The sequence below is a fragment of the Streptopelia decaocto genome (assembly GCF_964273445.1).
Source record: "Streptopelia decaocto genome assembly, chromosome: 3".
Classification (NCBI taxonomy): domain Eukaryota; kingdom Metazoa; phylum Chordata; class Aves; order Columbiformes; family Columbidae; genus Streptopelia; species Streptopelia decaocto.
This window is the reverse complement of record NC_138656.1, coordinates 17,553,252-17,566,739: the sequence shown is the minus strand read 5'-3', so window position 1 is coordinate 17,566,739 and position 13,488 is coordinate 17,553,252. Positions and strand designations below refer to the sequence as shown.

General features: G+C 41.2%; 1 protein-coding gene across 1 annotated transcript in view; it reads left to right on the top strand.

Moving 5' to 3' along the window:
* The window catches only part of ALK (ALK receptor tyrosine kinase), a gene marked incomplete at both ends in the record, with an annotated part of 331,753 nt that overhangs the window by 80,883 nt on the left and 237,382 nt on the right, over positions 1-13,488 (top strand). Inside the window, one exon of the mRNA XM_082048887.1 lies at positions 3,238-3,350. Coding sequence (XP_081905013.1) covers positions 3,238-3,350 — 113 coding nt within the window. The remainder of the gene's footprint in view (positions 1-3,237; positions 3,351-13,488) is intronic.

Below are 13,488 nucleotides of genomic sequence, written 5' to 3'. Positions count from 1 at the left end.
CAGGTGTGTGTTTCTAGCTGTGATGGAATACCTTGGGTCTGGATCTGGCCCTGGATATTCCTTTAGGCAGGAATATCAAAGAAATCTCTGTTGTACCTCGCCATACTTCTGGCTACTAAAAATGGAGCTGTCAGCTTCCAGTTGCTAATCCATTAGATATTTTTTGGAGGTCCAGGTTACTGTTGACAAGTGGCAGAGCACCTTGGTACAAACAACCCAAACAGGAAGTTAGCATATTCAAAAAGGAGACAAAATTTTCTTAATGCTTTTTGGCTTCAGTATGAATTGTTTTGGAGAGGGGAAAAAAACCCAACAAACCTTTATTTTGTAAGATGGCTACAGTGTAGTCTACGTTTGCATTACCCTCACTGCACAAGAAGCATTTGTTTAGCTGATATAGTCTTCTGTAATTACCTTTCTGGACGTAAAATGCCCTGAAGGTGGAAGAGGAAAGGTCTCTCCTTCTCCTAACCTATAGCTCACTCTGAAATCAAATCATTCCTCATTGTGAAGAGTAGCCTCGTGGCTATACAAAAACCTTTTACCCAGCATCTTTCTCTGAAGATAACTTAATTGGGGAAGATTCATAACTTCTGATACAATCTTCTTGTCTTCAGCTTCAGACCAATAGCCCAAGCAAATCATCTGAGATGAAGTTCCAAAATTAATCCTAAAGAATATGAGAAAAAGAAGTTCTTAGGTTAAAATGAATTGAACTGAATCCATTCCATTCTTTAAAAATAGAGAAAAACTTTCCGTTTTATCATGTTATCTCTTACGCACCTCTGGGTGCTGATAGAGAGGAGGTTCAGGTGTCTGGACAGCCCTGTCTTCCCTGTTCACATTTTCAAATTTATTTGTCTCAATTTTTATGCTTATTGGTGACAGAGGAAACATTTCCACGTAGCTCGTGCTGAAGGCAGGCGTGATTTCTGGTGAATGCAATGTGTAGTGCATTGCAGTTGCCAGAGGGATTTTTCTAAAGGTGAGGAGAGCTGGGGAATTTGGGGTGCTGCAGCTAGTCGTTGTGTTACTGGCTTCCAGGTAAGGCTGGTCAGGGTAGCAGCAGTGATTTAATTTCAAGCTCTGTGGCTGTAGTGTTAGGGAGAGAAATACATGGTGGGACTTTCTCTGAGATGATTTTTCCATGGGAACCGAGATGGGGGAGCAGGTCGGCTTTTCAGGTTTGTGTGAAGTTTTCACAGGTTTCTGACCCCAAGGCTTGGTTCTCTGGCAGTACTAAATGCATGACATCTACATTTGTTTGGGTCTGTTGGGGGTGAAGAAGCCCCAGAGTTCTTGTCTATGGAAGACATGTGACCTGTGTTTAGGATATTAAGTCATTCCCCATTTGGAGAGTCACTGGGTACAGATGTTTCATTGATACTGGTCAGACATCTCACATCAGGCAAAACACACATTGCTTTTAAAATTAGCATATTTCAGGAACTCATTTTTAACGTTATTCTTTTATTTATTCTATTAGCATCAAATTGAAGCACATTTGTAGGAAAAATAATCTGCTTTTCGAAACTGTTATAACTATGGTAATGAAACCTGACATTGCTTGCCACAACCAGCTGTATCAGGGGCTACTGAAAGACATGTCAGCTATGTCTTGATGTTAGGAAAGAAAAGCCAATATAAAGGTGATTCCATAGTTTCTTATCTCTTCATCATTCACGGTTGAAGGAAGGACACCAGGTTTGATAACTACCCTCATAAATCACTGGCCTGATCTTCTGTAGCTACATTCCGGACAACAACAGAGGATATTTAGTTATTGTATCGTAACTTAGTGTAGAGACCAGGTTTAATTGAGACATTAGGGATATTAAATTTCTGCCACTCTAGAATGGTTTACAATACAGTGTGAAGTCCATTTTTGTCCTGAAGATTATTGCTCTAAGCCATGAGCACGAGTTACAGCTCTTACACAAGAACAGTTACATTTCTCTAGTTTTTTCTGTCGTTACGCAGTTACCAGAGTGTGCTAAAAAGGAGATCACACTGAGGATGAGACAGGGCACAGCTAACGCTTGGTATTTAAAGCTTCTGACAAGTCTCTCTGAAATTTTCAAGTTTTTCTTCAGTGGAAGTGGGAAACAGGGCTAAGCAGAGCTTTAACAGAATCAAAGCAGTGTTTTCCCCAAGGCTTCAGCCATTTTCCATGTTTACTGTTATCCTCTTAAATGTGTCTTTTATTGTCCATTACTATTTATCCATTCAAAAGAACAATTCTTCAGCACTCTGAATTATTACTTTAAGTCAGTTAATTCCTATTGTTATTGAAAATTTTACCAAGCTTTTATTGGGACATACTATCAAATTGTTTTGCTGTTATTACAGTGAAGCTTAGCATTGCACCTAAACTAAAAGAATTAAAGTAAGCAACTATAGTATTCTTGACAAAAATATTACTTAACAGATAAAAAAATGTACTTTTTATTTTCTTTTTGCACAATAAATACTTTGTGGCTTCTCTGAAAAATCAGAAGGTATCAGCAGTCCAGAGGTTTATTTTGTTCCGTCAAACAAACCTTCCAAACACAAGTTTTGCCTGCCTGTATTTCTACAAAGTTAAATCCTACCTTTCCCCTGGGGACCTCGAAAAATGAGATGAGAATACTCAAGATCCTGCCATCTTCAGAAAATCCAACTTAAACATTCACAGGGAAAATCTGTGGTTTCAAAGCTTACAGAGTTCTGCTTTGCTCACTGACCATTCATATTATTTCAGATACTGTTTCTCTTTGCACCTGTAGGACCATTGTGGTGGTGCAGAGGTAGTGCAGGTTTGTATAGATCCTTGCCTGCCCTGGGTTGCTGTCGTATTCCAGTTCCCAAATGCATCCTTGAGATGCACTGGGTTGTTGAACAGAAGCTGGTACATGTTTGCCTGTTCCGTGTAGGGATCTCCACATCCTAACAAAACTTCTAACAGAATGGACCAAAAGGCCAAGGAGAACTTAGAATCACCGTGAGAATGAAGTTGTCAGTTTTTCTATTTGATGATAATTTTGCTACGTAAAGCAATTTATTTCCTGTCTCCCTGTGCACATGTGTATCAGGAAGGAAGAACTGAGCGAGAAGTAGTTGAATATTGGTGCTTATTGCACATGGTCTATAAAACTGTTTAAGATCTTTGTGCTTGATGTGTAGTATATGAACAGCTATATCATACATAATGCTTATTTTCCTTTTTTTTTTTTTTTTTTTTTTTGTGAAAGGTCTGAGCACCTCTGATCTTCTAGCAAACAGCCCTCCTCTTCCTCCTGGTTACTCTGCTTGGAACTTGACCTGGGTCATGAGAGATACATCCCCTGTCTTCTCCCACAGAGGACGACACAGTGAGTAGCATTTGTATGTTATCCTCAAGAGGCTGTAACTAACTGCCTGTGGATAATACTAGAGCAAAACAAAAAAGTCAAATGATTCATGATAAAATATCCAAACCATCAGACCCTGAGGTCACTAGTAAGTCTTACTACCCCACCCCAGCCACCCTTGGGGCATTTCCCCACCCTGGTCATGGGCTCAGGAACCCCGTATCAGTCCAGCCTGGGGTCAGCCTGATATCCTAATATGGCCTTTGCCTATCACCATTTCCATGGAGGTGTTGGTGGCCTTGGCTAGTCCAGCCTGCCCTGTTCCCTCACAAACAAGGTCCCTGACAGTAACATTAGGGTGCTGTGCTGGAATCCAGTGATGATATAAAAAGAAGTGGTGTGTATCCAACCTATTTTTTCTTGACATCTCCTTTCATAGTTCCCATCCCTTCCAAAATCTGGGAATCTGTTTTTGTCTGTTCTTTGGTATGACCTGTTTTCTGACTAACCACAGCCATTCCACTGTGAAATACTATGGCCATAGTTAGGACCAGACTGCATAAGGCAATATCTAATATGCAATCCAGAAAGTGACTAAAGTAGAATATATCTACTATATATCTACTACCAGTCTCTATGAGGGGAGATAAGGTGCTGAGAGGCTAATAAGATTTACTCACCCCAAGCCTGTAATTATCTGCTTGAGGGAAAAGTTTGACCTACCTGTATGAAGGAGTCCCATATTTCTTCAAATTTATGTTGCAGCCTTTTATGTGTGCAATATATATTCTTTCCACTGGCATACAATATCTGCTCCTAGCTGTTGTATCTGCTTGAACGATGAGGACACACCAATTTCGTTTTGGAAGGGACGGTAGTACAATCTTTTTTCCCTCACTTGGCTTTCTCAGAAGTTGCAAGGATGATTTTTAATTTATCCTTTATTACTTCTTCCTAAACTCTTTCAGTTTCTCAGTAATACAATTCAAAGGGAAGTCTTTGTTCTTAAAACCTAGAAGCATTGATTCCATTTGACAGCATCACATGGAGATAAATGTACTGCATCTAAGCAGAAATGATTTATTATTATTTTAGCTGGTTGCACAAGACCAAATTCTACCATATCCCAACCATCTGTTTTGCAAGGAAAGGCAGAAATTTGATGAGGTGTTGCACAAAATACAACCTTCACTCAGGACAAGTCTAAAACGTTTTCTCCCTCAGTAGTTGTAATGTGGGACACGTACCTTGAACTACTGGAGAATCTTGAAGATGGGAAGGAGTATTTTATTTTCCCTAGGTTTGCACTTGAATGTTACCAAAAGTTGGCAGAACCTCCTTTAAATTAAAAGGGTGGCAGTAGCCCTGAAGTCATGCATTTCAGACTGGAATGTGCCATTGCATTGCTATGGGGACAATATGTCCTTGCACTTCAGGTATACTATGTGCAGGGGGCTACTGTGGGATGTGGAGTAGAGACTGTAAGCACAGCCCAAGCCCAAAAGGGCAATTCTTAAAACTTCTCTCTATTCCTCTGCATACTTGCAGCTTATACGCACCTGAATATTTATTAGTAAACTTCCCAGGGATCTAGATTTCTGTCCAGAACTGCTATGACCATGACAGGGATGGATGGTGCCTTTCAGCAGCTGAATCTGAGCAGCTCTGTGAAGGTCACACAAGGACTCAGCAGAGCGAGGTAGAAGACAAAGACCATCCAAGCTCTAAATGAGTAACCTTGTCCTGAGACCACCCCTGCCTTCTGATCAAGTGGTTAATTCAAAATCCCACAATAAATCATTAGCAGAAATAAAACCCATCAGTCCTTCACTGTTATAGTGTTTTCCTCTTCTGTGAGAAGCTTTCCTCGCTGCTCCCAGCATGATTAAGATTACAGAGTTCTCTATAAAACTTCTATCAAAACTTTGCCTAATCACCTGATGGGACCCATCTAATTAACTGGCTGACATTGCTGGAGTGGGGCAATAATAGTTGTCTTAATTACTTTTTTCCCATGTTCCACTATTGGAGAAACATCTTTGATTGAAAGGCTGATCAAATGGAAATGTAGGGTCCCTCTTCTCTGCCAAACTAAGTTCCCTGTTTCTACGCTCAGAATTAAAAATCCTGATGGACTGCCTCTAGTAGTTCTGGCAGGAGCAGTGCTTGATGATAGCTTTGAAACTATATGCAGCAATCCCAATAGGTAATCACTGGCACAACAGGATACTTGAGTGATGCATTCACAAGACCTCTTTTTCCATTTTGTCTAGGGGTTTCTAGATTTGCCTCTATCTGAGCATTGATTAATCATCCACCACCTCAAAGACACAAAATCCACTTGCCTTTCAGAAAATAAAGACTTAAAAAAACCCCACATGAAGTCAAAATTATTTGGGAATTCAGCCTGCAGGGCAGGACAGGTCTTTAAATCTCTATGTTTTTGTGTTTTCTTTTACTCTCTTTGAGGTACACTCAGACCATTTCCTGTGGCTAGAACAAACTTTTAATGCATTCTGCATACATGGACTTACGATAGTGTATTAATCACCCATTTCCAGCCCTGATGGAACTCTGTCCTGAGGCTTACATGATTAACAGCACCCAGCCACATATTTAATTTCTTGTCCTGGTTGGTTGAATATTCATTTTCTCTTCTGCATAGCTGTTGTGTAAGAAATCCATTAAGCTTCTCTAAGAGGGGTTGCAGACAGCGGGCAGCCCTTAAGGCCTGGAAGCCTTCACACAGTTAATATACCCCTCTCTGCCCCATGCTTCACATCCCACCAGGCCAGTCAACACCCCTCAACTTGGAACACGAGCCTGGCAGGGTATGGTGGCAATTGTGCAAAGTGCCACCAACTGGGAAAAAAACAAATGCAATTCAACTCATCTAAACCCTGTTTTCAAAGAAGAGCACGTTTTGTAAGAGTAACAGGCGTAAGGGTTGTCATGTTGGACCTTTTGGGAAACAGGAGATGATGTTTGCTTTTAAATTCTTCTTGTGCCACCGTGCTACCTGTGCATCTCTTTGCCAGATACCCCAGCAGCAGCTGAACTCCTTGGCTGTTCTGAACCAGCCTTGTGCAAAATACAGAAGTACTTCTCTTGGACTGTGTCAGATTTCTGCAATATAGTTTACAGATATTTTTTTTGCCCCCCCACCTCGCCCCTCAAGTTTAGGAAATAGTGGTGTTTTGGATTCCAAAATTAACTGGGACTAGAACTCAGGGGGAAGTAGCAAATTTGGCTACCAAATTATTAGTGTGCTTAAAAATGTCTACAAAAAGTGAGTTCAGCAGAGGAGCACATACATTCCAAGAGTGCATAATTATTCACAGCTTTGATTTAATAGGTACTAAAAGCATAATCCAAAGGATGGCCTTAATTAACAACTTATTAATAACTTCACTCAGCTCTATGTCTTCTGAAAACTAATTTGACAGGGTTGTTCGGTGTTTTTTTTTATGCTTTCTAACAGAATGTCGTCTGTGATGAGTTCCTGATTTCCTGAATTGGGTTTGCTAAGGAAAAAATAATGCATTAGACTAATTTTGCCGTGGGGCCATTCTTGCTGTGTATTTGATGCTCAGTGGCACAGCAGTTGCTCAGCAAGGTGTCGGATTATTAATTTTTTTTCTCTGGTAGGTCATGTGCAATTTGCTGAATTGCAGTACTCATGTGCATGCATTCAAAGTACCATTTCATTCATGTGAGTTGGATACCAGATAGACACTGCTGACATGAAACTCAATGAGCCTGAACATCAAACAAAAGGGAAAACAGAGAGAAAGAGGGCACCAGTCAGATGAATTCATGTTGCAGTTAGGTTCCCATGACTACTTGTTTTATAAATCTACAACAAATCAGACTAATACTGACATCTTCAGAATGATAAAGCTATCATGATACTTGGCTCAATGTGGCATAGTGAGATGCATCGATAGGAACTAATTGTTACAACAAGTTCCTGTTTGGAAGGTGAGATAAAGTCAGGAGAGGAATGAGGAGAATAATACTTTGTCCCAGAGGCAAAAAAGAATCAATGCTTTCTTAGTAAAGATGTCGCAAATGTGATGTACTACCTTGATTCAGATACATCCTTTTTGCAAGCTTAAAAGTACTCCAACATAGTTTTGGAAGTAATGTTATAAATATAATAGAGCAAGACTTCAATTAACAGCAGTTTTTTATACCAGATTAATATAATTGCTCCATATAAAACAGTAGGTGCTGTGACCCCATATACACATGCAAGAATTGTTGTTTAACAATTAAATGGTATTTTTGTCACACACAATGGTGCTGAAATCCAGAGGGAGGAAGATCACAGGAAAAGCAGCAGTTTAGCCTAGCTAAACTGAAGGCTGTGCTAAACAAGAAATAAGAAAGAAAATCTCGTTGGGGAGAAATTTTTACTTTCTTTCAAGTTATTATTTTCCTTATATCCCCCCGCATCTGCAGATAATATGCCAATGACAGCTCAAAATTTTTTCAATAAGAAAATAACACAGAGTAAGAAAAGAAATGTCTTTTCTCCCTGTCTCTCAAGTATTCATTGTCTCTAGAGACCTCTCAGACTTCATGCAAGAGGTCCTTTGTATGAACTGTCAAAATATGACAGTTCATCCAACTACTGTTTTGAACCAGCTGGAGCATGTTTTCTAACAATCGCTGTTAGACAGTACTTCAGTCTTTGGCCAGAACTGGCATTAGAAATGCACTTTCATTTATTGTTTCTGCTGCACACATGGAAAACTTGGTGGACAAATATTTCTTGTGTGGAGGATGAGCTTTGTCACTTCTTAGAGCAGGAGGAATGAAATGAGAGCTATTGCTGGTTGCTCTCCTCACACCTCTCTCTGTAACTGTCTTGAAAGACTGTGCTTATAATTGATTGATAAAGGAGTCTTGGCTCTCTTCTTTGTAGCTTGATTTCCACTGAACAAAGCAGCTGTCAGAGATTTGTGGTGATTCAGTCTGTGGTGCACACCAAGGAGCTGGGTAGATATAAAGTATATGCTGTCATTTTAAAGATTTCTCTTAACAAATAAATGAATGGTTGCATTATTGCCATTTTCTCGAAGCAGTGGCCCATCCAGCTGTGGCTCACTCCCCAGAGGATCCATTTAAAGGCTCTGTCATGAGGGAACCCCCCAGGCAGGCCACCAGCTTGGCCCTCGGCTTCACCGGGCCCCACCAGGACATCTTCTGTCCTCCTCCACATCCTCTTTTCCTGAAAGGGCATGTCCCTGTCCCCCAGGTGAGGGCCTGGCGGCCTCACCTGGCTCTGGGGTTTGGCTGGGGCTCCGCTCAGCCCGGCCTGTGGGGTCACAAAACAGGTGCTGTGGTGGCACGAGGCTGAGCAGGCTGGGCATTGTGCGGGGAGAGCGTGGAGAGGCTCCCCCTACACAACATCAGCGCTCTGGGCCAGGGAGCTGCTTCTGGCAGTAAATTCAAGGTCGGGGGAGCGTACGTGAAGACCTGCTGGTGCAGGAGAAGGACACAGCGCGATGAGCTTGCTTGTGTTAAGTAGCATTAAATTATTAGGAGGTCCCTAGTGAACACAGGCAGGTCTCAGGGCGGGGAGAGCGGTTGCTGCGCTGCCCAGCTGCTCTCCTCACCACTTCACCTGCAGGTGACAGAGGCGCACCAGGTGGGACAGACCCCAAAACTTTGCTGTGCGGAGTGGTGCCATGGAGCTCCTCGAGAGCCTCCCCAGAGCCTCCCCAGTCCCTCCCCTGCCATGTCATGGTGCTGTGCTCTTGTGTGTCAGCTGCTGGGGCAGCAGCCCAACACCAGGCAGCTACTGTCAGTGCAGACACTTGCTACAGGTAGTAAGGCCTGAGGTGCCTGGTGGGGATACAGGTCTCATACTATTCCTTAAAATGCGCCAGTTTGCCCTGTCTCAGGGCTGATCAATGGAAGGAAGTAGGTGAAAATATCTCCTCAGGCTTGCTTTCTCAGCAGGAACAGGGCTGTTAAACCCCGCAATTGTTTTTCCTCTTTAATTTGCATGATTGCTGATACCTTTTCCCTTTCCGATGTGTTTTTTTTTCTGTACCTTTCCATCCTGTGGTGGATTCACTTATTTTAAATCACAGCTGATACCTCCAGCTGCACAGTAGTACTAGGGATCCCTTTGCAAAGAGTTTCAGCAGGGCAATGGTCACTTCCCAGGGCCTGGCCTGGAGTTGGTGTGTCTTCTTCCACGAGGTCCTCCTGGGTGTTCAGCAGGCTGCTGAGCTGACAACTGGAGAGCACAATCTCCTATTTATGCTCCATTTTTGGGGAGAAATACTTACTGCTGCAGACTTCCTTGTATCACCCTACTTGTGGACCCCTGTATTGGTGGACAGAAATTTAGAAGGCCCTGATGAGGCAATTGAAACACTTAGACTGGGTGCCTTGTGCCCTTCTCTACCCAGAGGGAATGCGGAGAAGGCTTGAGGAACTGACTCTGTCCCTAGGATTAATAACTGGAAAATCAATTTGTCATTTCCCTGTCATAAATTAAAAGCTTATAGGCCTTATAACATGAGTATAATAGAGGTTAGTGGGTATTGATGGAGGTCTCAAAGCTCACTCAGCAGAGCACATCTCTACTATACAATTTAAATTATGTCTCCTCCACAAGGAATATCTGTCAATATTTGTATTAAAAAAGACATCCTGCACAAGAATATTTTATCTGTTTCTGTACTGCTGTTGCGAACATTGCCCATTGGAGGAGGTGTGTTGTTGAAGGAGGTTGTGGTCCTGTTTTGGTCAGAGGAAGTGACCTGTACATTCTACGCTTGTTTCTCGAAATGTAGTGCAAATTAGTCATGTTTAAGCTGATGAGATGCCACTTAGGATGTACATCTCTAAGCTGGCCCTTCTGCAAACAGAGAACCTCTACCCACTCCCTTATCTGCCATAGTGAGGTGAGAAAGCAACCACACCTTTGCAAAGGGGTGACGAGCTGAGCGTAATGAAGGAGTAGTGATTTGTAAGAGTCAGCAGACCAAGAATGAAAGGGACCCTTTAAAGTCAGACACATGTAGAACTAGGAAGGAGCAATCTAAGAGGGAATTACCTCCTGGTAAGACTTTTGCGGTTGGAAGGAGATGTGGTTTAAAGCAAATAAACCTCATCTATTGTTGGGCAGCTGAAGAAGGGGTAATCAGAATAGTTTCTTAAAAAGAACAAGCTTTTTATATCTCTCTTTAAATTAGATTATTTTCATTCTAAATAAGGCATGTTTCTGTGATGTGTGGTTACACAAATTATCTAAGATGATCCAAAGAGTGAATGATCTATTATCTGAGCTGCAGCAATGAAAAAGGTTATTTCCTGCAGATTACTGTGTTTTGGTGTATTATTTATACTACTATTTTAAGTCATTTGTTTATTACAAAACTCTAATCATTTTAATTGAAACAGCTGTAGTTGCTCGATATTTTAGGTGTTTGTGTGCAAATTATTGCTGTTAGGCATGTTGATTAAAAATAAATAAATTGAAGCACTTGCAAGATTTTAATGTCATTAGACAAACACATGGATTCTACTGTCTTTTCAATCAGGTAGTAGCTTAATTTACTTTTCAGTCTATGGCTGGTAACCTGTATCTTCTTACGTATCAGAAACTGAAATGATTGTCTACAGCCTTTCTTAAACAGATGTTTACCTTAATTTGATTGTAATAATCACTTTTGTTTCCTCTTTAAAGGTGTAATGATGATGAACTAGACTTCTAATGAATTAACTGTTTTGTCTCTCTAGTGTCCAGTGGTTGCAGACGCAAAAGATTGTTGAACAAGGGGTTGGACATTTTTTTTCAACATCTTTAAAAGGAGATTTTGCAATTTGCTGGAACCTAAACTCTTACAGACCCTCTAGGGTCTATAGTGTCTATAGCTATGACATAAATGCATACACTGGATATAAATCTTTGTGATTTTTTTTTCTAAAAAACCCACCAAAATCACAAAAATCTCCGCTTTACTGACTAAGCACACTATTCAAGTCCTAAAGCTCTGTATGTTGTCAATTTACATTGGTAGTAGGTTTAAAAAATAATCTGTAAAAGTTGTTAGATTTAATTACCTTTCCTGCAGTGTCTGCTGTTTTTCAGAAAAGCACAGAATGGCTTTTATTCAGCTTCCAAAGGCATATAGCCGCTTCTTTACCTGCTTAACTGGGCAAGAAAAAAAATAAACTGTGTGTCGTATTTGAACATATTAAGACAAAAGTAAAAAAGGAAGGAGATAGACCATTTTTCTATTCAGAAGCATAAAAAATGGCAGGTGATTTGTGGCAGCAGTTCAAATATTGTGAAGGTTCTGTATTTGCAAGTGTGGTTTATATGGTCTTGTAGCAGCTACCACAACAAGAGCAGCTTATCAGCGAAAAAAACCATGTGTGTATTGTATAGAATGCTTTTTTTATAAAGTATATTACATTGTCAGTAGTGAAGGACATTAAAGAAGACGGAAAGCCTGAGGGTAAGATGTTAATGTTAGGCTTGGAAGACTGCGTGCTGTTTGCATAGTCTTTGCTGTGTTGCATCAGATAGTATTTCTTGTCATCGTTTCTTTGTACTGAATAGGATAAAAACACTGAAATTTTTGTCTGACATGAGATTAATTTAAATAAGAGCCTATGAATACTGCAGGTCTTCTGGTGATGTGGGGGGACTGTCAAGTTCTGTAAAAGATGCAAATATGCATCTCAGAGGTATGCTCAGACATGCTCAGAGGTATGAGCTAAGCAGTCTCCTCTTCTTTGAAGGACTAACATGTCGTAAAGGCCATTCAGCTTGACCACAACAGGCATGTGGGATCATGTCCGCTTCTCCGTAGGCTGTTCATTGCAAGGGAAGGAAATGGTGTTGCTACTTGCATCTTTTCCTTTACTTTCCCCCCTTCAGGCAGAGGCTTTAGTTGTCTGCAGGGGTCATTACACTAAATGTGATGGCTGGTATTTAATCACATGCCCCAATTAAGCTGTCCCAGTTGTAGGTCAGAGGCGTGCTGTTTTAAGGGCTCCACAACCCATTGATAGCTCTCTTTCGAGGAGGAGTTTCAGGAAAGTGAGATTGAATGGGGGAGCTGAGCGGGCCGTGGAGTGCTTGTGGGCACCGTGATCAGTGTCAGGGCGAGGACTGACAAGGCAAATATGAGAGCCCCGTGGATGGTCCCAAGCCTGATTGTATTCAAGAAGACATTGGGCAACACCTTCAGACACATGGTGTGAACTGTGGGGGTGTCACATGCAGGGACAGGAGTTGGACCCAATGATCCTGTGGGTCCCTTCCAACTCAGGACATTCTATGATTCTATGGAGGGTTTCTCTGCCTGGGGGCAAGGGAGCACCAAGGCTTCTGGGTGGGACAGGAGTGGGAGCAAGCAGTCACTACTGGGAAGCTCATGAAAACAGGAGAGATTGGTGGGGGAGAGAAGCCCACAAAGAATTAAATAGTTGATTTGAAACAGTTGCTCTTGCCATGTGCTGTTCTTGGCCTGAGTTTTCTCTTCCATTGTTCTGTGGGTTCTGTCAAAAGTCTTTGCATGAGCTGTGTTTCTTCCCATTCCCTCCTTTTTGACAGTGCCTTGAGGCACATACTGCTCGAGGTCTTGCCCAAAACTAAACTACACAGTAATGATGATGTATCTTCTATAACATGGAGTTAGTGTTGAGTTGCTCTTTTGTCTATTTGGGCTTTGATACAAAGTTTAATAGTCTCTTAACACTTTACAGGGTTCCAAAAATGTTAGATTTGTTTTTCTTTTTTTTTTTTTTAAAGAACATCTAAAGGACTAGAGATAAGTAGTCTGAGATTTGGGTATGATACTGCAGTAGTAAGCTGTGCAGTAAACTGTTCCCTGCTGCCTAAATTGAAGTGTGCCTCATGTATCATGATGTTTATATTGATAACATAGAAGCCTAAAGAAGGTAGCGACTTGTGCCTTCAAATTTGAGGAAATATATATGATCCTTGTTACTGCTGCTTGTGGTATATATGGATTTCTTACATTATATGGTGTAGTGAAGCATTCAAAATGCTGAGTGAATGATAAAGCACCCGATTAAGAAAATCAAATATAAACTGGAAGAATAGATTTCGCTCCTTCAAGCTTGCTGTTAAAAAGGCAAATTAGCTGGGAAAAGTATAGTG